Consider the following 21,748-nt stretch of genomic DNA (forward strand, 5'->3'; position numbering starts at 1 on the left):
CGGCGTGTGGCACCTGCCCGAAGGGCAGCTACCCTCGACGGAGTCGCCGCCGGAGGCTCGTTACATAGAGCCGCTGTGGCGCATAGCCGCACGAGCCTCCGGCGGCGACTCCGTTGAGGGTGGCGCCTGCGGCGGGCGGCAGCGCGTGGCACCTGCCCGCAGGGCAGCTACCCTCGACGGAGTCGCCGCCGGAGGCTCGTTCCAAGCCACAGCGGCCACACGCGCCCGCCGCAGGCGCCACCCTCGACGGAGTCGCCGCCGGAGGCTCGTGCGGCTATGCGCCACAGCGGCGATATGTAACGAGCCTCCGGCGGCGACTCCGGCGCGGGTAGCTGCCCTTCGGGCAGGTGCCGCACCCCCCCCCCCCCCGGCGCCCCCCCCGCCGGAGGCTCGTGCCATACAGCCGCTGTGGCGCATAGCCGCACGAGCCTCCGGCGGCGACTCCGTCGAGGGTGGCGCCTGCGGCGGGCGCGTGTGGCCGCTGTGGCGCATAGCCGCAGCGAGGTCATGCGCCGCGGACGCGCGACGACGCGTCCGGGCGCATGCCGCACAGACACGCTTGCATATAGCCGCGCAGCGTGGCGCATGGCCGCGGCCCGCGTGCCCCGCGTGGGGCGCCGGAGCGCTGGCGCGGCAGACGGCGCGGCCGAGGCCTGCTGGCCTGCGGCGGAGCGTGGCGGGTCCGGCGGGCGCGGCGAGCGGAACCGCGTGGTGGTGCGGCCGCTGCGGATGAGCCGCACGGCGTGCGGCGCCACCCGCGCCACCCGCGCCACGGCCGCAGAAAATTTACTCACCGCGCAACCTCACGGCGACGACGACACGATGAAGCTCACGGTGGACCTGGTGAGCGCGGCGCCGTCGTACATCAACCCGCTCAACGACCGGGAGCTGCTGCTGCGAGGTACGGGCCAGGGCGAGCGCGCTGACAGCAGGCCACAAGATCCCGATGCTGGAGAACCTGGGCGTGACAAAGGTACGGCGGCGGCGGGCGCGCCCGCTGACAGCAGGACCAGAACGATGCGATCGACCTGACGGACAACGACCTGACGCACCTGACCAACATCCCGCGGCTGATCCACCTGCGGCGGCTGCTGGTGGCGCGCAACCGGATCGCCAGCGTCGGCAAGACGCTGGCGCAGGCCGCGCCCAACCTGACGACGCTGGTGCTGACGTCGAACGCAATCGCCAACCTGGCGGACCTGGAGGGGCTGCAGGGCCTCAAGCAGCTCGAGCACCTGACGCTGCTGGACAACCCGGTGACGCTCAAGGACAACTACCGGCTGTGGGTGGTGCACCACGTGCCCAGCGTGCGGATCCTGGACTTTGACAAGGTCCGGCAGGCGGAGCGCGAGGCCGCGGCGGCGGTGTACGGGGTGTAGGATACGGAGAAATACATGTACAGGCCTACATGGCGAAGAAGACGGCGGCCACGACGGCCAGGACGAGCGAGCCCGCGGAGCCGAGGCGGACGGCGTCGGCGGCGCTGTCGCTGGTGGCGGCCGCGGTGGCCGCGGAGGTCTTGTTGGCGACGACGACGGCGGACGAGGTCGCGGTGGCGGACGCGGCGACGCGGGTCGCGCTCGAGGCCGTCGGCGTGGCGGTGGCGGTGCGCGTCGACGACCGCGGCGTCGACGTCATGTACGAGTTGCTCGACGACACGACGGTGATGGCCGGGTCGTCGATCTCGTTGCCGTCGGCGTCGTAGATGGCGTACGTGGTCGCGTACGTGCCGTTGAGCGGCACGAGCCGGCCCACGTTCTTCGAGCCCGACCCGCTGGCGATCAGGTCGCGCGCTGGCGACGCCGGCAGCGCGAACGACGCGTTGAAGCCGGGCGCGAGCGACTGGATGTACGACTTGCTGCACGCCGGCGACGCCGCCGTCTTGATGCTGTCCTTGGTGAACCAGCTCGAGTAGTTGAGCGCCTGGTACGCGTCCTGGAGGTTCATGAAGTCGTCGCGGTACTCGACCGTGCCGTCGGCGCCGATGTTGACGAGCCCGTACCCGTTGTCCTCGTTCGAGTACTCGTACACGAGCCCGCCGTCAAAGACGCCCAGCATGCGCTTGTCGTACACGCCGTCGTCGACCTCGGTGAAGGTGCGCGGCGACGCCGCGTTGCACCCGTACTCGGAGAACACGAGCGGGATCGACGAGTTCTTGAACGTCGAGATCAGGTTGCTGTAGCCGGACGTCGCCCACGTGCTGATGCCCGAGCACCACTCGTACGAGTTCAGCCCGTAGAAGTCCGACCGCGAGATCTCGTACGCGTCGTCGCCGCCGCCGCACTGCAGGTACTCCCAGCCCGCGCGCCGCAGCTTGGTGTCGTCTGCGGCCGAGTACCCGACCGGGATCGTGCGGTCGGCGTGGTTGGCGATGTACTGCTTCATGTCGCGCTGCACTGCGCGGATGTACGGCGGCGACACCGCCGCCGACGCCGCGTCGTTCACGATCTCGTTGCCGGAGAAGAAGCCGAGGGTGTTGGGGTAGCCCTTGAAGTTGTCGATGACCTTGAACACCCGCCGCAGGTAGCTCTTGGTGTAGGTCGGGCCCGGGTTGTCGCGGGCGATGGACTCGCCCGCGAGCGCGCTGTTGACGTCCAGCAGGATGTAGATGCCGGCCGCATTGAAGATCGACACGCACGCGTCGTGGTTCACGTCGGGGTCTGCGTCAGTGGGCCCTCACGGCGGCTTACCGATCGTGTAGATCTGCTGTCAGCGTGCGCGCGAGGCAACTTACTCTAATGGTGTTCACGCCCAGCTGCTGCAGCACGTACGCGTCGCGCAGGCACACATTGGCGTCCGAGAGCACGTCCTTGCCGAGCGCAGGGTTGTACGCCGACGAGCCGCCGGGCTGGTAGTCGACGCCGACGATCACGAACGGGTTGCCGGACGCGTCCACGAACGTGTTGCCCTTGATGGACACGGGCTGGAGCGCCCACGCCTGCTGGCTGAGCAGCCCGAGAACGGACGCGAGTCCGAGCAGGAACTTCATTTTGCGGTCTGGCCTGGGTCTGAACGGGTGCCGGGGAGGAATGGGGGAGAGGGGAAACGAGCGCCCGGGTCTAGTTAAATTGCACGCCCTAGAGAGACGCCCAGACGCTTGGCCGCCGAGCCTGCGCCCAGCCTGGATCGAAACGCGGCCCGCCGGCCTGGGCCGCCACCCCCGCCGCGGCGCGGCCGCCCGGCGCGGCCGCCGCGCCGCCGCGCCGCCGCGCCGGCCGTGTCGCGGCCCGGGGCCGTGCGGCGCTAGTGTGCGGCGAGGGCATCGGTGTGTTCGGCACAAAAGCGGTATGCCGCTAGCCGTGCGGCCGCTAGGGCCTAGGCATGCCGAAACGGCGGTGGGGCGGCGCGAACGGGCGGGCGCGCTCGGGGCGGCGCGCGGCTTGCTGCAACGGGCGGACGTGCAGACGCATGTCTCAGCCGCGGCCGGCGGCCGTACCTGTCGTACCTGCGACGCTCAGGGGCGACCCGCGGCGGGCGGGTCGGGGCACCGGCCGGGTAACCCAACGTCTTGTCGCGCGCCGCCGCACCGCGCCGCCCAATGGCTGACACCGAGAAGGAATACGTCCGGCTGGTGTCGTCCGACGGCTTCGAGTTCGCCATCATGCGGTCCGCCGCGATGATCTCGGGCACGCTGCGCGGCATGCTGAGCGAGTCGTCGCACTTTGTGGAGGCCAAGCGCAACCGCGTTGTGCTGTCGAATATCAAGTGAGTTCTGAGCGCGCGGACGGGCGGACGCGGGCGGACGCGGGCGGACGAGGGTGGCGGCAGCACCGGGACGGTGTGCTGCTGGCCGCTGGGACGGATCGTGCGGCGGCGCGCCGGCGCGCGGTGCTACAGGGTGCCGGAGCGCGGGCTGTGCGCTGTGCTGAGCGACGCCCAGCTGCGCTGCACGGCCAGGCGCACGGCCTCACCGCCGCCGACACCGCCTCACGGCCGCACCGCCACCAGCAGCGCCTACAGCCGCACCGCCGCCGCACCGCCGCCGCGCCGCCTGTCCGGCACCGCCCGCACAGCCACTGACCGCCAGCGGCATCCTCCTCGAAAAGGTCTGCGAGTACCTCTACTACAACCTCAAGCACCAGAACAACCCCGGCAACATCCCCGAGTTCGACGTGCCGCCCGAGATGGTGCTCGAGCTCCTCGTCGCCTCGGACTTCCTCGATGGTACGTTCTGTGGCGGGCGCGCTGACCGCAGTTTGATGCCGCCATGGCTTAATATACATGTATTTACACTACCGCCGGCGGCGGCCGCCCTTGTGCGCGTTCCGCACCGCGCTCGCGCCCAGCGGCGCGTCGCCGAACGACACGTCGGCCAGCCGGTTGAAGCTGACGATGCCGTTGTCGAAGAGCGCGATCAGCACGTTTTTGTAGCCGTCGCGCAGCCGCATGTGTGGCGCAGCCCGGTCGAAGCCGGCGTCCTTGGCCAGGCCGGCAAACAGCGTCCGCAGCTGGGCCAGCGTCGGCAGCCGGTGCCGGCTGGCGTTGAGGGCCACGACGCGGAAGTCGGGCTCGCCGGGCGCGGACTTTTTGAACGCCGGGCGCGGCTTCCAGACGTTGTAGGCGACTCTGTAGACCGGATCGGGGTCGACGTCGGCCGCGGCCGGGCTCTCGGCGGCGTGGCTGTGGCACGGCACCAGCCGCAGGCGGGCGTAGACTTGGTCTGGGGTCAGCAGAGCGCGCGGTCGGTCGTACCGTAGGATCGCCAGACGGCGCCGGCGGCCACCAGCGGCCCGAACGCCGGCGGCACGACCAGCTGGCGGCGGGCGCAGGCCGCGACGGCCGCAGCCCACGCGCGCGCGGCCGCAGCCACGCGCACGTCCAGCCGCGGCGGCGCGGCGGCGTCGATCGCCGTGCGGCCCGCCGGATCAAACGTCGGCGCCCGCTGGACCAGGAACCCCAGCCGCTTCAGGTGCGCGTACACAAAGTAGCGCTCGTTGCCGCCGCAGGCCGGCAGACACGCCGCGTAGCACGCCTGCAGCGACATGGGCACCAGGCCGTCCTCGTCGGCGATCTGGCCGCAGCCGTCCGCCGGCTCGTAGTAGCACAGCATGCTTCCCCGCTCCACCAGGTACAGCACCTCCTCCGGCAGCAGGTACAGCACGCCGCCGCGGTCGGCCCGGCCCACCGACTTGAAGTGCGGCCCGCGCGCGACCAGCACGCGGCAGCGGCGCTCGGCGGCCAGCCAGACGCCCGCAACGTGCGCCTTGGCCGAGTGCGTGCGCGCGTGGCCCAGTGCAGCAAACATGGCCTCGCGGCTGTCCTGCAGCGACTGCGCGGCCACGGCCGTGCCGTCGGGCTCGTACTCCTTCTCGCCGCGCTTGGGCAGCGTCTTGGCCGATTTGCTGCCGTCAGCGGCGCCGCGCGCGCACGTACCCTGCCTGCGCCAGGAACCGCCAGTCCTGGGCGAGGTCCTCGTCGAGCTCGTCGTCGTCCGGGCCGTCGCCGGCCGGCGGCGCCAGCGGCGAGTCCTCGTAGTCGACGTCCTCGGCGTAGCGGTCGGCCATTGCCGGACGGGAGCGCGCGCGGTCGAGAAATTTGCGTGAGATTACCCGGCTATCGGTGCGCCGCACGGGGTGCGGCGTGCGCCGCGCGCCGTGCGGCGCGCACTAAGTACATGCTTTTGGTCCCAAAACTCCAAACAAAACGGCCGCGGCCTACTCGATGTATAAATGTGTCCGGTTGCTCGCCGCCCGCGCCAGCCCGTCCGCGTCCGTCGGGCGCATGACGGTCGAGACCAGGGTCTCGGCGTGGTCGGCGCGGTGCGCGTAGTCGATGGCGTCGTTCAGCGGCTCCTTGAGCGCCTGGCACTGCTCGGCGTCGAACGGCGTCAGGAAGACCTTCTGGGAGAGCTCGACGTCCTTGCAGCCGGACATGCGCACGTGCACGTTGACGCAGTACTCGATCGAGTACAGCGAGGCCGTCATCGAGAACGAGGGCATGAGCGTGTTGGGCGCGCCGTCGAACTCGTACGGCACGTGCCCGTCCTTGTTGCGGGTGTCGGCGACGGGCACGGTGATGCCGACCTCGGACCGGTAGCCCTCGGCCGGGACCTTCATGTTGTTGAAGACGACCTTGGACTGGCGCACGCGGCGCGGCTTGGAGAACGGCGCGTCGCCGTGGACGTTGAACGTGGCGAGCTCGACGAGCTCGAGCGTGAGCCCGCGCATCTTGGCCTTGGCCGACTTGTGGTGCAGGTCCGGGTTGGGCAGGACGTCGACGATGACGCGCAGGACGTCGTTGGGCCCGAACGACGTGCGCGGGAACGTCGCGGCGAGCATGACGACGTGGTCCGGCGAGCTGGTCCGCACCGTCTTGGGCTCCTTGAAGATGCCGAAGATCGACAGCTTGTCGTACCGGTAGATCGTGATCGGCCGCGACGCGCGCGTCACGCCCTGCCCGTGCACGTTCACCGTCGCGTACAGCTGGTAGACCGTCTCGGCGATCTTGCTCTGGCAGAAGCTGGGCGGGATGTCGCCGATCACCGGCAGCTCGTACGTGAACGGCAGGTCGACGGCGACCAGCTGCTCGCCGGCGAGCGCCGTGTTGAAGACCGCCAGCTCGGACCCGACCAGGTACGACTCCTGCCGCTTGACCTGGCTCAGCCCGAGCGACTTTGTCTGCACCGTGATCTTCTCGGTCCGGTACAGCGACACCGTCACCGACGTCAGCCGGAACGGCTGCCGCGGCGCGCCGCGCACCTCCACCACCCCGCTGATCCTCGGCTGCCGTCAGCGCGCCCGTGCGCCCACCTACCCAGCTTGCGGGGATGCCCGGGAAGCCAAACACGTAGTCCGCGTTGGGCGGCCCGCGGATGTTGATCGTCACCATCGCCGTGCGGCGGCCGTCGGCCGCGGTCGTGCGGTCGTGCGCGCTCTGCGCCGGCGCCTGGGCGCCTGCGTGTGCGCCGCCTGGCCCGCCGGTGCTTGCGGCCGGCCCTGCCTGGTTCTGGCCGGGGGGTCGTCGGCCCGGCTGGGGGCGTGCTGTGCCGCCGCTCGTGTGCGCGCGGCTGCGTCTGCGGGCACGGGTGCGTGCTCGGGTCCTCGTGCGGGTGCCGGTAGCTCGATCGCGGAGGCGGTGCGTCGGTCGCGGATGGCTCGACGTCTGCCAGCCAGGTGCGTCGGTCGGGCCAGAAGAACCGAGCCCGGTTGTGGCACGCACCGCCACAGCGGGCGCTAGCGCGCACCAGCCACACCGTGTTCTTCGCGCGCCGGCTCCAGAGGGCGCATCCAAACACTCGCCAGCAGCCAGACAGCGCGCGCACGCGGCCGAATCCGGCCGACAGACTCCAGGGTACGTGGCCGCCGGCGCGGCGCGATGGCCGCGCGCGGCGCCGCGCGGATGCGGCCGGGGCTGACAATGGCAGACTGCGGGCGACCCGAGATCGCAACGAAGCCGGCTGCGAGCCGCGACCAGCCGAACGGACGGCACACGATACATGGCGGCCGGCGACCCGGCCGCGCGCAAACGAGCCTTTGCGGACGCATTCGCGATGGCCGACGAGACGGGCGCGGGGGATCGCGCCGGGACGCGCGCGGGCTGGCGCGCGGCCCTGCGCCCGCTGGCGCCGCTGACGGCGCTCGTGGGCGGGCTGTACCGGCGATGTGAGTGCGCGGCGGCGGCGGTGCTGACGACAGGCCACGACGCGCTGGCGACGCTGGTGCCGCGGCCGCCGCTGGGCCTGTGGCGGCGGATCGAGCCGGGCCGCGAGACGAAGCGGGCGCGGACGGCGGAGTGGGCGGAGGCGGCGGGCGCGGCGGAGGCGGGCGGCGCGGCGGAGGCGGGCGGCGCGGCGGACGCAGCGGCGACGGGCGGCGCGGCGGGCGCGGCCGCGCGGACGGCGGGCGCGGACGGCGCGCCGCACGCCGTGCGGCGCGGTCCTGCGCGCGGCTCCGAGCCGCACGACGCGCGGCTCGACCGCACGCCGCACGACATGCGGCTCGACCCGCCGCCGCACGACGTGCGGCTCGACCCCGCGCCGCACGACGTGCGGCGCGCCGGCCGTCCCCTCTTCCCCCCCGCCACCCCCGGCCGCTCGCCCGCCGCGCCCCGCGCGCCGCCGCCGTCCTCGGCCAACATGCGGCCCGGCTCCGTCGGCACGCCCGGCTGGCCCGCGCCCGGCTTCCGGCCGGCCGTGCCCCAGCCGCGGTACCCAAAGTTTGTCTCCTTCGATCCCGCGTCGCCGGCGCCGGAGCGCGCTGCCGGACCAATGCCGGCCCCGCCTGCGCCCGCGCCCGTGCGCGCGCGCCGGCGGGTGCCGCCGCGCGACCCGCTCGCCGCGCGCACCCGGCCCGCCGCCCAGCGGCCGTCCATCCGCGAGCTCTTTCTGGCGCAGGCGCGCGAGCGCGCCGCCGCCGCCACCGCGCGGCCCGGCCTCGTCGCAGCCGAGGACCTCGAGCCCGCCGCCGACCGCACTGCAGCAGCGCCCGCGCACACCAGCGCTAGCGCCAGCCCGCCGCCGGAGCGCGCATCCGGAACCCTTGGCGCGGCCGCTCCAAACGCGCCCAACCGCTCGGCTAGCGCTTCAGCACCCGGCCCCGCTGCACCCAGCCGCGCCAACCTGTTTGACGCCGCGCTGACGACTGCCCAGCGCTCCGGCCGGGGCGCCGGCGCCGACGCCGACGCCGCCAAACGCGACCGCGCCGACCAGTTCGTCGCCCGGCTCCAGCGGCGCCAGCGCGAGGACGCCGCCGCCGCAGCGCCCGGCGCCGTCCCGCGCTGGCCCACCGCGCCCGCCACCGCGCTCGCCACCGCGCCCGCCACCGCGCCCGCCACGCCCGCGCTCCCGGCCGTCCCGGCCACGCCCGCGCCCGCGCCCGCGCCTTTCCCTCTCTCCGCCAGCGCCGTCCCGTCTACGCCCGCCGGCCGCGTGTCCGTCCACCCCTCGGCGTACGGCGCCACCACCGGCCGCGTGGCCAAGTACCGCAGCCCCTTCGCCGGCGCGGGCGCCGTCGCCAGCGCCCCCCGCGCCCGCGGCTTCGCCGTCGACGCCATCCAGCAGACCCTGGCAGCCTCGCCGCTGCGCAGCTCGCCCGGCCTGCTGGCCACGCTCTCGGCGCGCTCGCCCGGCGCCACGCCCGGCCGCTCGCCGCGGCCCCAGGTACGCTTTTCGCCCAACTCGGATCTGACCCAGGCCGGCTCGCCCGCGGCCCCGGCCACGTCAATCGCGGACCTGCTCCGCCAGCTCGTCAGCGAGGGCGACGCCACCGACTTCCCGAGCTGGAACGCTATCCTCGATCGCCGCAAGGCCCGGATCGCGGCCATCGAGCGTATGAAGCATGTCCAGGTAGGTTATGGCGCCGGTCCCGATTGGGAAGTTACGATGGACGGCGCTAACGGTCGCGCTAGCCCGAAGAGGAGCCCATCGAAGCCCTCACGCCCGCGCAGGCCGCCCGCGTCGACGAGGCCGTCCGCGGCCGCGACGTCGGCCGTGCGCTCGTGTCCAAGTTCCGGATCGACGTGAGCGTGCGCGACCTGCGCACGCTGGGCCCGCGCCAGTGGCTCAACGACAACGTGATCGACTTCTACCTGGAAATGGTCACCGAGCGCAGCCGCCAGGCCGGCCACAAGTACCCGCGCTCGTTCTCGTACAGCACGCACTTCTACACGACGCTGTCGGGCAAGGGCTACGCGGGCGTGGCGCGCTGGGCCCGGCGCAAGAAGCTGGACCTGGCCCAGACCGATCTCGTGTTTGTGCCCATCAACGTGCACGGATCGCACTGGTGCGTGGGCGTGATCAACCTGCGGGCGCGGCGGCTGGAGTACTACGACTCGCTCGGCGGCGGGCCGGGGCGCGCGTTCGCGTGCCTGCGCGAGTACGTGGCGCACGAGGCGCGCGCGCAGGGCGTGGACGCCGGCGACGCGGCGGCCTGGGCGGAGCACGTGCCGAACGACTCGCCGATGCAGGAGAACGGCTTCGACTGCGGCGTGTTCACGTGCAAGACCGTGGAGGTGCTGTCGCGCGGCCGGCCGCTGACGTTTTCGCAGCGCGACATGGACAAGCTGCGCCGCCGGATGGCGTTCGAGATTCTCGAGGCGCGGCTGCTGACGGCCTGACGCGCCCTGTACCATAGCTGGCACCGAGCCGAATGTATTTTTAGGGAGCTGGGCGGGCGCGCGGAGCGGGCGCTGGGCCGCGGACGCGCCTGCGGCGCGGGGCGGCGGTGGCGGATCGAAGATTCCAGAGCGCGCCCGAACGATCGCGCCGTTTCGCGCCGTTCCGCGCCGTTCCGCGCAGCCGACGGTCGCCCGGGACAGCCACGCGCATGCGCGCACGTCTGACGGCGCCGGCTAGTCCCCCGCGGCAGCGGGCGCGTCGGCGCCGCAACGTCATGGCCGTGCAGATCCAATTGCGCGAAACTGGCGAACACGCCCGTTTCGGCCCGCGAACACGCACGTGCCCGCCGGCGCGCGCGCCAGTGCTACGGGCGGCCCAGCGGCCGCCGGGGGGGCCGTCGCGGCCGGTTTGCGCTCGAGGGCTCTTTTTTATGGGTTTTTTTATAATAAACAAGTGGTTACTGGCGGCGCAGGCGCGTGGCGTCTGCAGCGCACAAACGAACAAGAATACGATATTAAAAGCAAAAGAGACACAGGCAGGCCGGGCCGGGTGGCGACCGGCACCATCCAGTGCAGGAAGCAAGAATCGAACGAAGAACGAGGGGAGGAGGTCCGACGTCGGGAAAGCAGAAGAAAGTCAAGAAAGCAGCCAGGCAGACGCGAAAAGCACAGAACAGTCAGGCCCAACAGGCCGTCGGCGGGGCCGGACCAGTATGCCGCCGGGCGACACGCGGCCGCGGCGGGGGGGCCACCGCGGGGCGGGCCGCCCGGGGAGTCCGTACCTTGATTTTAGCGAAATCCAAATCGACCGGCCCCGCGGCCGCCCGACGGCAAAGCCCGGCCGGCGTCGGCGGTATCAGAAAACAGAGCAATGTATTCAATTCTGTAGGTTTACGTCAGTTATCGACGGCTGAGTCCGGCGCGCTGGCGGCCCGTCGGCCGAGTTGGGTGCCGCCGCGGTGCTTGCCTGCTTTCCTTTTGCAGCTTTCTACTTGCAGTCGGCTAGTTTGAGAAGGGGGGGCCGGCGCCACCGAGGCTGCCCTGGGGCGTCGACGAGGCGGAGTGGAGGGACTGGTCGTAGTCGTAGTAGTACGGGTAGAGCATCGACGACCGGTCGGGGACGAGGTCTGGGTCAGCGCGGCCGCGGCCGGGACTCACCTTCCATTGGCGCAGAGTCGGACAGGGACCAGTAGACCTAGACGAGTAAGCTTCGCGGCGGGCGGGCGCACGGGGGCCGGCGGCGGGGCGCGCCGCCGGCGGTCAGTAGACGCTCACAGGCTGGTAGATCTGGGCGATCTGCTCCTGCCACGACCGGCTCAGCGTCGGGATGAGCCGGTCGAGCAGCTGCTCGTACTTGTCGACCTTGTCGCGCAGGCTCGAGAGTTCCCTGGCGTCAGCGCGCGCGCGGCCGGCACTCACTCCTTGTCGCGGTCGCGCTTGTTGTTGCCGTAGTAGCAGCTGATGCCGACGAGGCGGCAGTGCGAGCAGATGGGCCTGGGTCAGCGCGCCCGGCGGCGTACGTACTTTTCGCCGCTGCACTGGGGGTCAGCCGCGCCCGCGCGCGCCACGTACCTTAGTCTTGCGGATCCGGCAGGGCTCGCACGCGTGCGAGATCCGGTACCGCTGGGTGGCGGTCGGGTCCGGCACGGCCGGCGCCGGCGCCGGCGCCTTCAGGCGCGGAATCGCGACCTTGCGGCCCGGGTCCGGGCCCGCCAGCCGCGGCGGCGTGGGCCGTGGTGTGGGCGGTCCGCGCCGGCCGGCCGACGCTGTCGACGGGCCGGCGGCCGGCGCGGCCGGCGCGGCCGGCGCGAGGGCGTACGACGCGAGCTGCTGGCGCGAGAGTTGCTGCGCGTACTGGTGCAGCAGGTCGCCCTGCGCGGCCGAGTGACTGTGCGATTGGCTGTTGCGCTTGTGGGGACTCGTGCCCGTGGAATCCAGCATTCACCAGGGCGTGCGGCCGCAGTACCGTGGCCGAGGGCGTCCGGGCCCGGAGGGCGGTGGGCCGCTGGAGGGCGTGTGCGGACCTCTGGTCGTGTCCGCCGAGTTGCTGGCGAGATCGTCCACTCACAGGGGGGCAGGCTGGCGTCAGGGACCGATCCAGGGAAGGCAGCTGGTGTCCGTGTGTGAGGGCGCCGTGAAAGTGCTCCGGGAAGACGGGGATATATTATAGCTCTGCCGGCAGGCGCCGTGTCGGGCACGCCGCTGCAGCGCGGCCGTTAGTGCACGGCCGGGCCGGTCTACGCCAAACGAGTAACCGACGGTGCACCGGACGCCGCGGGCGCCCGTACTCGCCCGCCTGCCCGCGGCGGGACCGAAACCGCATAGTGCTGGCTGTGCAGATCTTCGGCGGGCCGTGCAGGCCTGTACCGGCCACGCGCGAGGACCGGACAGGCTACCGTCATAATACTGTCGGTAGCGCCTTCCCGGCGGCCCAAAACGTCAAGGGTCCGCGGCCGCTGGCGATGGTGCCTGCAGCGATGGCGAGGCAGGGTCCTTAGGATTAGGGCTAGGGCACGCTAGGTACAGCGGGGTGCCGCGCGGGTACCGCTCGGTACGCGCAGGGCCGGCGGGTACGGCGCGGGTACGCCACGGGCTTGCGCCGGCCGCGGCGTCCCGGCGCGCGCGCGCGCCGGTGGCGTGGAACCGACACACTGGGCCGGTGTGCTCCACGTACTATCGGTACCGCGCAGTAGCTGGCCGTACCCTGGCCACCTGCAGGATCATGCAGGGTCCTGTGGTACCCGAGCTACCGGTGGCACCACGTCGTACGGACTCTCCAGACAGCCGGCCACGGCCGGCCGACGGCGCGCGGATCCCCGAGCCGGCGCCGCGCGGTCCGCGGGCGCGGCCGGCGCGCGCCGGCCGCTTGCGGCCGCGCCGCGCCACAGCCCGCGCCCACCCGCCGCGCGCGTGCGCCTGTGCGGCGGGCCGCCGCTGGCGCCTGGACCGCGACGCCGGTTCTTATCGACGCGTTCGCCGGCCTGCGGCGGATCCGGTCAAGAGACCCTGACGATAGGTCTGGCCAGATCGGGCCTAGCGGAGCGGCGCGCGGTAGCGCGCGTGCAGTAGGTGACTACTAATATGACGTTAACTTTAGAGCTGTGGCGCCAGCGAGGGAAGCCTGCACGCTGGCAGTCGGGCCTAGCCCGCTTCCGGACAGGCTGCACGGTCTAGCGCCACTGGACCCTGTTTTTGTCAGCGGCCACGCGTGTCGCCGGCGCGACGGTCATCGACCGATTTCCAGAAACGCCGTGACGTCTGATGCCGGTGGCCACCGCCGCCGCCCGTGCCAACCCTGGACACCGGCGGGCCTCGTGGCGGGCACAGAGGTGGCGTACACATGCCGCGCGCCAGCATCAGCTTGAGCGGCAGCCGCGATCGCCGACTCGCGCGCCCGGAGAAGACGGCCGTGGCCGCGTGATTAGACCGCATGCGGCCGCCGCGGCGGCGGTACCCACGCGTACCGAGACCCTGGCCAGGTACGTGCCCGGCCATTGGCGCGCAGTCGCGCTCCGCAGGCTATATCTACGCTAGCCGCACACGGCCTAGCTCCCGCTGACGCCGAGTTATGGCCACCAAAAACGTCGACCCTTAACGGCACGATACGCCGTCCTGCCAGGTGTTTTGTGTTGTCTACGGATGTCACATCCGCAGCGCGGCTGTGCTGGCCGTGCTTCCGCTAACGGCAACCACCGATCACGCTCGCTTGCGGTGGGCGCCCGGTGGTGGGCACAGTGGGCGGGCCTCGTCATCTGGCCGGCGTGCGGTTGGGGGTTCGGTCATAGTGCGTGGAGTGGCGACGCGCTGTGACATCGCGCGTGCGAGGCACGAGCACCGAAAATGCGCTCGCCGGAGCCGCAGGGCCAGCGCCGGCGGCGCGTTGACGCGCCATCCGAACGCCGGGGCCTCGGGCGGCGCCGGCGCGGAGGTGCGAGACCGTGACACAGGACACGCGCGCTCTGTGGCTGCCCGCACCGCCACACGTGGGCCGCGCGGGACCTCCGCTACCGTGCGGCTCGCAGCCGCTCGCTGCTCAAGCGCCTGGCCACGGTGCCGATCCACGGCTCAGCCGTCGCCCGCCGTCCGCCAGGGCGGCTCCCGCCACATCGCTTGCCGCGTCAGCCGTCGCCGCGCCCACCGTGGCGGCTGCAGCCGGGCGCGCTCAGCCGGGCCGGTCCGCGTCCAGCCGCACGAAGCAGCGTCTGCGCGCCACCGCCGCACGCAGCCACCCGCGCCGCGCCCCGCACCACCGAACCAATCACGTACTCTTGCCCATTCCGTCCTGCCACTGGCCAATAGCGCCGAAACTGGCCATCGGCGCGTCAACCTTATTGTGGCATCCCTGAAATTAAACCGTATCGTACGCCATCTCTCGGCCTCGTATTCTGCCACGCAGCCCCATGGGCTCTCTAGCCCTAGACCACCCCAGCCTGCTACTCCGTTAGGGCCATCTTTGCAGTGGCACCGTCCACGCTGCGCTCGCGCGCGGCCGCAAGGCTTACAAGGTGTATTAAACGAAACGCGTTTTGGGAAATACTACAAGAACGTCGACAAAAAAGGCAACTGGAAAACATAACGAAAACGTGGCTCACACTTGTCCATTAGAGAATTGTATCCAAAATCGGCGAGCGTCCGTGCCGTCTCGCCGCCCGAGAGCGAGGCGGCTGTAGAGCCTGCAAAACACCGGCGGTGGCCATCCGGTGAGCGAAATTTAGAAGCGCAAAGAGCAAAAGAGAGGTGCCCGGACCGCAGCCCGGCCGCGTCCGGACAGCGTCACGCGTCGGCCTAGTAGGTCTCGGGGTCGAGCTCCGCCTCGCCGTCGTCCTGGACGAGGTACTCGCCGTCGTCGCCGACCTCGTCGTCCACGGTGGCGTCCTGGTACTGCTGGTCTGGGGCTGTCAGCGCATCTCCTGGGCGCCCACTTACACTCGGCGATCAGGTCGTTCAGGTTGCTCTCGGCTTCGGTGAACTCCATCTCGTCCATTCCCTCGCCAGTATACCAGTGCAGGAACGCCTTGCGGCGGAACATGACCGAGAACTGGTTGCTGGTGCGGATGAACAGCTCCTGGATGGCGGTCGAGTTGCCGATGAACGTCGCCGACGTCTTCAGGTTCGCCGGCGGGATGTTGCAAGCAGACGTCTGCACGTTGTTGGGAATCCACTCGACGAAAAAGGCAGAGTTCTTGGTGCGCGTGGCGTACATGGTCTCCTCGATTTCCTTAAGCGAGACCTTGCCGCGGAAGATAGCCGAAACGGTCAGGTAGCGGCCGTGCGTAGGGTTAGCCGCCGCCATCATGTTGGCCGGGTTGAACAGCTGCTGGGTGAGCTCAGGCACGCTCAGACCCTGGAACGCGCGCGAGTCTGTGTGTCAGCGAGGCGTACGCGCAAACGTACTCATCGCAAAGAGCGGCGCAAAGCCGGTCATGAAGAAGTGCAGGCGCGGGAACGGCACCATGTTCACCGCGAGCTTGCGGAGGTCGCTGTTGAGCTGGCCGGGGAACCGCAAACACGTCTGGGGTCAGCACGCAGCCTGCCGACACTTACCGTCACGCCCGACATCACGAGCGACACCAGCTGGTTCAGGTCCGAGTACGACGGCCGGTCGATCTTGAGCGTCTTGATGCAGATGTCGTACAGGGCCTCGTTGTCCAGACAGAACGTCGAGTCCGAGCTCTCGACAAGCTGGTGGAACGACAGCACGGCGTTGTACGGCTCAGTGATGGTGTCCGAGACCTTGGGCGACGGCAGGACCGAGTACGTCGACAGCATGCGGTCGGGAAACTCCTCGCGGATGCGCGACAGCAGCAGGGTGCCCAGACCCGAGCCGGTGCCACCGCCCAGCGAGTGCGTCAGCTGGAAGCCCTGGAGCGAGTCGGCCTGCTCGGCCTCGCGGCGAACGACGTCCATGATCGACTCCATCAGCTCAGCGCCCTCGGTGTAGAAGCCCTTGGCCCAGCTGTTTCCGGCTCCCGAGAACGCCGACACGAAGCTGTCCGGGCGGAACAGCTCTCCCAAGGGACCGGCGCGGATGGCATCCAGGGTCGACGGCTCGAGATCAACGGCGATCGAGCGCGGCACGTATTTGCTGTTCGACGCCTCCGAGAAGAACACATCGATCTTGTCTAGCCGCTGGTTCTCGCTCGTGTCCACCAGGTGGCCGGCACCGTCGAGGCCGTGCTCGCCGGTGATGGTGCTCCAGAACGCCGAGGAGATCTGGTTACTGCATCGTCAGCAAAGTCCGAACATCGCCGGCCGCGGTCGTCCGAACGCATCCATCGTCACGGTCGTCCATCCGGATCTGTAGAAAGCATACCCTGCGCGTGATGTTAGTCTGTGTTCGACATTCCACTCGGGCGCCTAGGTGCATCCGCCGGCGTCGGGGCACAAGGCCGAGCGGTCTGTTCGACCTCGGGCGTCCCCACCGCCGGTGCGCCATCAATTGAAGAGCCATCGGTGCACGTACCAGCCTGGCCACACTGAATAGAGATAATTTCACGCATCCTGAGGGATTCCTAGGACTCTGCAACGGAGATGGCTGAGAATTATGGTGAGTGCGAAACTTGAGTATGCAAAATTGAAGTGTTGTGCTCTGTGAGCGCAAGCAAGGGGTAGCGTATGGAAGGGTAAACAAAGCGTGAGCTACTATGTTTTTTGGCTTTTACGTCAACACAACTGCTGATTCGGCGCAGCAATGGGTGAATAATCTACGGTGCGACGTCGGATCGATCTCAGCTGTAACGCGTGGGTAGGTGCGAGCTGTAGGAGGGGGCGGGCAGCCGGCGGGGCCGCTGCAAAGCGCTGTTCTGCAATAGGAATGAATATTGAGGACGCGCATGGGGGTTAGGGTAAACGCGCTAGCGCGACGCGTGCGGCGCACGTCTGGGAGACGCGCCGCACTCGGTGCGGCGGGTATGTGACGGCCGGGTAGCGACGCCGCATGTCGTGCGGCTGCAGCGCCACCCGCAGATGGCATGTCGTAGCGTGCCAATAGCGTATTCTTGCCACCCTGCACCAGCTGCAACAGAATAGTCCGGGCACTAGCTCTAGAAAGTTCGTCCAGGACCTACCTGGCAAGGACAGCGCGCTCGCTCTTTCGATTGCTCCGTTCGTGCTCACGTCGCCCGTCGTCAGGTAGCTGGCTCGCTCTGTGCGACGCAGGCAGGAGCGGCTGGCTGGAACTTGCCGCTACCTAGCTCCAACCTGGGGGGAGGGCGGGGCTGTGTCTAGGCCCAACGGCTTGTACCCGCTGGGCTTGCGTAAACCTTCCGCTGGGACGGCACCAGGTTCCAGCCGACCAGCCCCCGCTCGTTCGAAAGGCAGGGTCCACCTATCTAAGGTCCGACGTAGAGTCCGCTTCAGGGTCCGCTCCATAATGGTAATTAAAGCGCAGCCGAAATCACTGGCATGCTGCCGAGGCTGCAGGGTCCTCGTTGCGTTCTGCAGGGTCTTGCGCACAACACGTGTATTCGTACCGGTACGAGCAGGGTACGACCCGCATGGGGAAACTGCACAAAACCCGCGATGGCAGTGTCTGCAGTCCACGATGGTGACCGACAGAATTACCTATTTGTACTAGACTTTCGAGGCAGCGCTTACGCAGCGCCGATTTGACGCGATTAACCGCGTAGCGCAATCGGCTCGATCGATCGGACCGGATTGTGTTCCCGCAAGCTACACCGAGCGCTGTAGAGCACACGTCGGTCGGCTTCGGGAGTCAGACGTAAGCGATGGGCCTATGCAGGGATCAGAATACCCTACCGGGCAGCCACTCTGGCCTGCTTAACACGCGTACGCAGCGTCTCTAGAGTTCGAGCCCGTGACGGAGGTACGGCCGAATTCGGCAGCGCTCCAGGCGCCTACGAGTTGCGCCAGACACACGTACGCCGCTGTGCACAGTGCGCAGCCAGTTCCGAAAACCTGGAATCCGTGCATGAACTACTAGTAGACATTTGCAGACTCAGGGGAAAAATTAGGTTGGCCACGAACCGACATTCCGGCGCACTTAAAATGAATATCATAGTACATGTGCTATTACGCTCGACTGTTCCAAGAAGAGCGCTATGAATTACAAATCGTATAGTATACAGAATCCCTGAAACCGACTAGGCGAGCGCGATGAGGCCCAGCCTGACGCACACCATCAAACCGCAGTTCCTGTGAGCTCTATGGAACTCAAAACCGGATTACAAGATAATAGTAAACAAACCTTAACCGCACTAATCGCGCCAGGTATAATATGTACAGACATGTCGAACTCTAACCAATATCGTGGATCTTGCGGTCAGTCAGGCTGAGGCGGACCGGTGAGATGTTGCATGGACATGATGCCGTCGGCAGAGCTGGCTGACGGTCTTCCGAAGACAATGTTCCCTGCCGAAGCAGATCCCAGCGTAGGTACCGGTACCGGAGGCAGCGGCGGTACTGGTGGAGCAAGCGGCGGCAGCGGCAGCAGCGACATGTTTGCGCCGTATTGCATCTGTTGCGGCACATGCCCCATGTGCTGCGGCATTTGCTGCGAGAGCTGCTGAGTCGGTTGTGCGACTTGATGGGGTGTCTGTGCGGGAACTTGTGTGAGCTGTGCTGCTGCAGGGGCTGACGAGCTACCCGCATGTGAGAGATAGTCGGAGCTATAGTACGACTTCTGCGAGCTCGAAACGCTGTCCTCGCCAACGCCGTGAGACGACGAGTGCCCAACCGATGGCCCGGATGTGGTGTACGACAGTGACGAGCCAGTGGGTGCTGGCGCGTGCGAAAGCCCGGCAGCCATGGCCGCAGAAGAGGGTCCTGCGGCAGATTGCACGGGCATTTGCCAGTACGAACGAGCTTTGTCGTCTTTAGTTTCCTTCATCATCCCTTGCGAGCTGTCAGAGGGGCCCGCCCCGTCGCCGGACATGGGCTCTGGACTGTCTTCCAGCTTGTCGGCATCGATATCCGGCGAAGGCATGGAACGCGACTGAACATGCTGGTTCCGGTCGTCAAGGGACATCCGTTTGAGTTTCGCCCTTCGGTTCTGGAACCACACCTGCACCTGTCTCGTCGACAGCCCGGGAATCTGCGCGACGAGTCGCTCGCGTTGCGCCGCATCCGGATGAGGTTGCTTCGCAAACTCGCTCATCAGAAATCGTGTCTGGGCGTGGGTCAACCGAAACCGCTTCATTTTCGTCCGAGGAGTGTACGACGACGAAATCTCGACCATCTGGTTCGCGTAGGGATGGCCTGCGTAGCCAAAGGCCTCCGGCATGACGGGATACGGGTAGGGACTCGCGTAGGGGTAGCCGGGCTTGACATGCACAGGGTACATGTATGGCGGCGGCGGCGGCGGCACAACGGACATGGGAGCCGAAGCTGGATCTGCAAAGTAGTAGGGAGTAGCGGGCATGGTCGGAGTGGCCGCGTTGTGCGCCAGATTTGACGCAGACGGATGCGCGACCGGGCCTGGGTGCACGAGCTGGCTCGAGTGGGTGATCGCGTGCGCGGCTTGGCCGGCGTGCGCCATTTGCCCAGGGTGGCCAATCTGTCCAAACATTCCGGAAGCGGATGCCGGAGCCGGCATATGGCCGGCGTGGGCTGCGACGGACGACAGCGGGTCTTCGAGGTCGCCAAAGTCGGCACCGGAATAGTAGTCTTGGGCCTGGCTCACGCGGCCGTAGGGCGGCTGGCTATGCTGCGGGTGCTGCGCGAGATGCAGCTGGTGCTGGCCCGCAGCCGACTGCGAGTGCTGTCCGGGCGACGGTGCGAGGAGTGGGGTTGACGCCGCGCCTGGTGCATGCTGCTTTGGTTGCTGGTGCTGCACCGGCGGGCCACGGTAGTAGGACGCGCCGGTCCCAGCGGGATCTAACGTCGCCGGCGGCAGCGCGGTGCCGTCCATCGCGGCATTCGCGTATACCGGCGCGGACGCCGTGGCCGGCACGCCATGGGCCGGCGCGGCCGCCGGCACGGACGGGGCAGCAGACGAGGCAGACACGGGCGCGTACAGAAACAGTGGGTTGGAGGACGACATCGAAGGAACGGTCCGGCAACAAAGGGACGGCGCAGGCCCCGTTATTGGCCGCGCATGCTGTTACGAAACGACAGCAGTAGCAATTGGCACGCGCCGAGTAGGCGCTGGCACAAGCCTGCGCAGCAACGGCAACAAAAACAGACGGAGGCTAGACGATCGGTCTGGCCGAGCACATGTGCGGCCGCACACAATTGCACGGCGAAACGGCAGGGACCGGCGGCGGCAGCCGGGACGACGAAGCGGAGCCGGGCTGTCTGCGACGGCTATGAGGTCGCCTATAGCCGGGGGCCGCCTGGCAGGCCGGGGTCGGGTCGGGGTCGGAGTCGAGGTCTGGCAGGTCGTGGAACTGACGCCGGCGGGCTTGCTGGAGGGAAGCCAATTGCGCGTCCGACCGATGGCGATGATATATATACCGTGTCGACCACGGACGCTGGGGTTGTGCCTGCCCGACGTGCAGCCAAATTAGTGCGCCGACGGCTTGGATTCGATTTCGATTCTTCTGAACTTTGACTTTTAATTTTGCCTTTTTCGCCTTTATATTATTAAACACTTTTGGCGCTGGGCGAGCGAGGTCAAATTTTATTATCGCGCGTCGGCCGACGCACGCGGTGCGGCGCAACGACACGAACGCCGACGCCTGTGGCGACGGCGCCGCCGAGGGATGGGGCGCACGTCTGTGCGGTGCACCAGAGGGGCTGGCCGAGCCCGATAAAAGGATCCACGGCGCGCTGGAAGCTGTGGGCGACCGAGGCTGCGCAGTAAGCATGTCTTGGTGCATGACTGCTGGTAGTGACGAGTGCCCTTCTATCCGGCTTTGGCAAGGTGCGAACTACGAGATGCATGCGCGCTGGAACACGCAGCACGTGCGCCATTCCATATGCGGCTAGGGCGGCGCGTTAGGCAGGGCTGCTGGAGCGTGAGCCCAAGAGAGATGCAGTGCGTAACAGACTAGCGCGGCGAGCGCGCGTTTTCTGCAGCTAGACCCCAAGACGCTACGCCCGATGGGCACCGTGAGAGGCGGTGCGCAGGCTGCATGCGCGTGCGCGGGCGCCTAGCCGCGGCCGCCAGCCAGGGCAGACTAGCCGGATCCGATGCCCGCCCAGCGGGCGTGAGCGGATGTGTGCGAGGAGGCCGCGCAGGCCGCGGCGACGGGCGGTCTGCGGGCGCGGGCGCGCGGCGGCGGGCCGGCGGCGGTGCTGGCGGTGCCGCGCGGGCGCGCGCGGCGGCGTCGGCGGCCCCCGCTCCGGCTGCAGGCCCATGTACGCTGCTGCAGCGGCGTCTTCCTGGAAGCTCTGCGCGATTCTAGCCGGCGGTGCCTGGACGCATGGATGACAGACATGTGCACGCTACGTAGCGAATGAGCGTCGATCACGACGACTGCGCAGATGGCGCGTTGCCGCACGCTAGCCGGCAGCGGCCACGCGCGCAGGCGCTGCTGGTCGCGCGGCCGCCGTCGCCAGCGGCCGGGCCTGGCGGGCCGGCCGTCGCGCGGCAGGTACGCCCAATATGGACGTGCGGTGCACATATATGCTCATACGCTTAATATATGACCGCGGCAGCGCCGGCCGGCCCACCGCGTCCGCGGCCGTGCTCGCGGTGCGGGCGCCGCGCCGGCCGCTCGCCACGCGCTAGAATTAGCTGGGGTCCTGCGGCCTGCAGCGCTCGTCGCCGGCCGCAGCACTCCAATGAGACGAC

General features: G+C 69.0%; 10 protein-coding genes across 10 annotated transcripts; 4 read left to right on the forward strand and 6 right to left on the reverse strand.

Moving 5' to 3' along the window:
• The first annotated feature begins 740 nt into the window (after window positions 1-740).
• On the forward strand, window positions 741-1,470 carry V1510DRAFT_419205 (L domain-like protein). The gene is made up of 3 exons (XM_066934256.1): window positions 741-901; window positions 933-973; window positions 1,008-1,470. Exons 1-3 carry the CDS (start codon window positions 823-825, stop codon window positions 1,377-1,379), a joined length of 492 nt encoding a protein of 163 aa, XP_066788206.1. The 5' UTR covers window positions 741-822; the 3' UTR covers window positions 1,380-1,470.
• V1510DRAFT_419209 (putative beta-glucanosyltransferase gel2 protein) lies at window positions 1,386-3,169 on the reverse strand. Its single transcript, XM_066934257.1, has 3 exons — window positions 2,735-3,169; window positions 2,691-2,703; window positions 1,386-2,660 (listed from the first exon to the last, which is right to left on the reverse strand). The coding sequence occupies exons 1-3, from the start codon at window positions 2,987-2,989 to the stop codon at window positions 1,405-1,407; spliced, it is 1,524 nt and encodes a 507-aa protein (XP_066788207.1). The 5' UTR covers window positions 2,990-3,169; the 3' UTR covers window positions 1,386-1,404.
• Window positions 3,170-3,538: 369 nt separating this feature from the next.
• On the forward strand, window positions 3,539-4,403 carry V1510DRAFT_396406 (BTB/POZ protein; the record flags this gene model as incomplete). The annotated part of the gene is made up of 3 exons (XM_066931889.1): window positions 3,539-3,705; window positions 4,028-4,164; window positions 4,196-4,403. The coding sequence occupies 3 exons, from the start codon at window positions 3,539-3,541 to the stop codon at window positions 4,198-4,200; spliced, it is 309 nt and encodes a 102-aa protein (XP_066788208.1). The 3' UTR covers window positions 4,201-4,403.
• Window positions 4,233-5,504, reverse strand: V1510DRAFT_367201 (tRNA-splicing endonuclease subunit sen54 N-term-domain-containing protein; the record flags this gene model as incomplete). The annotated part of the gene is made up of 3 exons (XM_066931297.1): window positions 4,233-4,660; window positions 4,693-5,342; window positions 5,374-5,504. The coding sequence occupies 3 exons, from the start codon at window positions 5,502-5,504 to the stop codon at window positions 4,233-4,235; spliced, it is 1,209 nt and encodes a 402-aa protein (XP_066788209.1).
• Window positions 5,505-5,507: 3 nt separating this feature from the next.
• Window positions 5,508-7,184, reverse strand: V1510DRAFT_396412 (uncharacterized protein). Its single transcript, XM_066931890.1, has 2 exons — window positions 6,754-7,184; window positions 5,508-6,722 (listed from the first exon to the last, which is right to left on the reverse strand). Exons 1-2 carry the CDS (start codon window positions 6,826-6,828, stop codon window positions 5,655-5,657), a joined length of 1,143 nt encoding a protein of 380 aa, XP_066788210.1. The 5' UTR covers window positions 6,829-7,184; the 3' UTR covers window positions 5,508-5,654.
• Window positions 7,185-7,216: 32 nt separating this feature from the next.
• On the forward strand, window positions 7,217-10,288 carry V1510DRAFT_431009 (uncharacterized protein). Its single transcript, XM_066935413.1, has 6 exons — window positions 7,217-7,290; window positions 7,364-7,601; window positions 7,635-7,731; window positions 8,548-9,097; window positions 9,131-9,283; window positions 9,346-10,288. Exons 2-6 carry the CDS (start codon window positions 7,436-7,438, stop codon window positions 10,051-10,053), a joined length of 1,674 nt encoding a protein of 557 aa, XP_066788211.1. The 5' UTR covers window positions 7,217-7,290; window positions 7,364-7,435; the 3' UTR covers window positions 10,054-10,288.
• A 2-nt stretch (window positions 10,289-10,290) lies between these two features.
• Window positions 10,291-11,021, forward strand: V1510DRAFT_419222 (uncharacterized protein). Its single transcript, XM_066934258.1, has one exon. The coding sequence runs from the start codon at window positions 10,329-10,331 to the stop codon at window positions 10,965-10,967; it is 639 nt and encodes a 212-aa protein (XP_066788212.1). The 5' UTR covers window positions 10,291-10,328; the 3' UTR covers window positions 10,968-11,021.
• A 292-nt stretch (window positions 11,022-11,313) lies between these two features.
• Window positions 11,314-11,994, reverse strand: V1510DRAFT_403911 (uncharacterized protein; the record flags this gene model as incomplete). Its single annotated transcript, XM_066932193.1, has 4 exons — window positions 11,314-11,440; window positions 11,473-11,547; window positions 11,578-11,591; window positions 11,626-11,994. The coding sequence occupies 4 exons, from the start codon at window positions 11,992-11,994 to the stop codon at window positions 11,314-11,316; spliced, it is 585 nt and encodes a 194-aa protein (XP_066788213.1).
• A 2,400-nt stretch (window positions 11,995-14,394) lies between these two features.
• Window positions 14,395-16,809, reverse strand: V1510DRAFT_419231 (Tubulin/FtsZ, GTPase domain-containing protein). Its single transcript, XM_066934259.1, has 5 exons — window positions 16,517-16,809; window positions 15,598-16,274; window positions 15,448-15,565; window positions 14,980-15,414; window positions 14,395-14,942 (listed from the first exon to the last, which is right to left on the reverse strand). Exons 1-5 carry the CDS (start codon window positions 16,551-16,553, stop codon window positions 14,839-14,841), a joined length of 1,371 nt encoding a protein of 456 aa, XP_066788214.1. The 5' UTR covers window positions 16,554-16,809; the 3' UTR covers window positions 14,395-14,838.
• Window positions 16,810-18,028: 1,219 nt separating this feature from the next.
• V1510DRAFT_419237 (uncharacterized protein) lies at window positions 18,029-19,944 on the reverse strand (the record flags this gene model as incomplete). Its single annotated transcript, XM_066934260.1, has 1 exon — window positions 18,029-19,944. A coding segment is annotated over exon 1 (1,583 nt), but the record flags the coding sequence as incomplete, so codon positions are not given.
• Window positions 19,945-21,748: the final 1,804 nt, after the last annotated feature.

Source organism: Dipodascopsis tothii (genome assembly GCF_038497935.1).
Source record: "Dipodascopsis tothii strain CBS 759.85 unplaced genomic scaffold V1510scaffold_21, whole genome shotgun sequence".
Classification (NCBI taxonomy): Eukaryota; Fungi; Ascomycota; class Lipomycetes; order Lipomycetales; family Lipomycetaceae; genus Neoaidaea; species Neoaidaea tothii.

Excerpts from the sequence above, each read along its gene's own strand:
- V1510DRAFT_419205 (XM_066934256.1), top strand. The coding sequence starts at position 823 with ATGAAGCTCACGGTGGACCTGGTGAGCGCGGCGCCGTCGTACATCAAC. Across the intron at positions 902-932 it reads CCGGGAGCTGCTGCTGCGAG|GCCACAAGATCCCGATGCTG; the intron begins GTACGGGCCAGG and ends CGCTGACAGCAG. Across the intron at positions 974-1,007 it reads AGAACCTGGGCGTGACAAAG|GACCAGAACGATGCGATCGA; the intron begins GTACGGCGGCGG and ends CGCTGACAGCAG.
- V1510DRAFT_419222 (XM_066934258.1), top strand. The coding sequence starts at position 10,329 with ATGGCCGTGCAGATCCAATTGCGCGAAACTGGCGAACACGCCCGTTTC.
- V1510DRAFT_419231 (XM_066934259.1), bottom strand. The coding sequence starts at position 16,553 with ATGCGTGAAATTATCTCTATTCAGTGTGGCCAGGCTG. Across the intron at positions 16,275-16,516 it reads TATTCAGTGTGGCCAGGCTG|GTAACCAGATCTCCTCGGCG; the intron begins GTACGTGCACCG and ends GCTGACGATGCA. Across the intron at positions 15,415-15,447 it reads TGCGCCGCTCTTTGCGATGA|ACTCGCGCGCGTTCCAGGGT; the intron begins GTACGTTTGCGC and ends GCTGACACACAG.
- V1510DRAFT_396412 (XM_066931890.1), bottom strand. The coding sequence starts at position 6,828 with ATGGTGACGATCAACATCCGCGGGCCGCCCAACGCGGACTACGTGTTT. Across the intron at positions 6,723-6,753 it reads CGGGCATCCCCGCAAGCTGG|CCGAGGATCAGCGGGGTGGT; the intron begins GTAGGTGGGCGC and ends CGCTGACGGCAG.
- V1510DRAFT_431009 (XM_066935413.1), top strand. The coding sequence starts at position 7,436 with ATGGCGGCCGGCGACCCGGCCGCGCGCAAACGAGCCTTTGCGGACGCA. Across the intron at positions 9,098-9,130 it reads GCCGCTCGCCGCGGCCCCAG|GCCGGCTCGCCCGCGGCCCC; the intron begins GTACGCTTTTCG and ends GATCTGACCCAG. Across the intron at positions 9,284-9,345 it reads AGCGTATGAAGCATGTCCAG|CCCGAAGAGGAGCCCATCGA; the intron begins GTAGGTTATGGC and ends CGGTCGCGCTAG.
- V1510DRAFT_419209 (XM_066934257.1), bottom strand. The coding sequence starts at position 2,989 with ATGAAGTTCCTGCTCGGACTCGCGTCCGTTCTCGGGCTGCTCAGCCAG.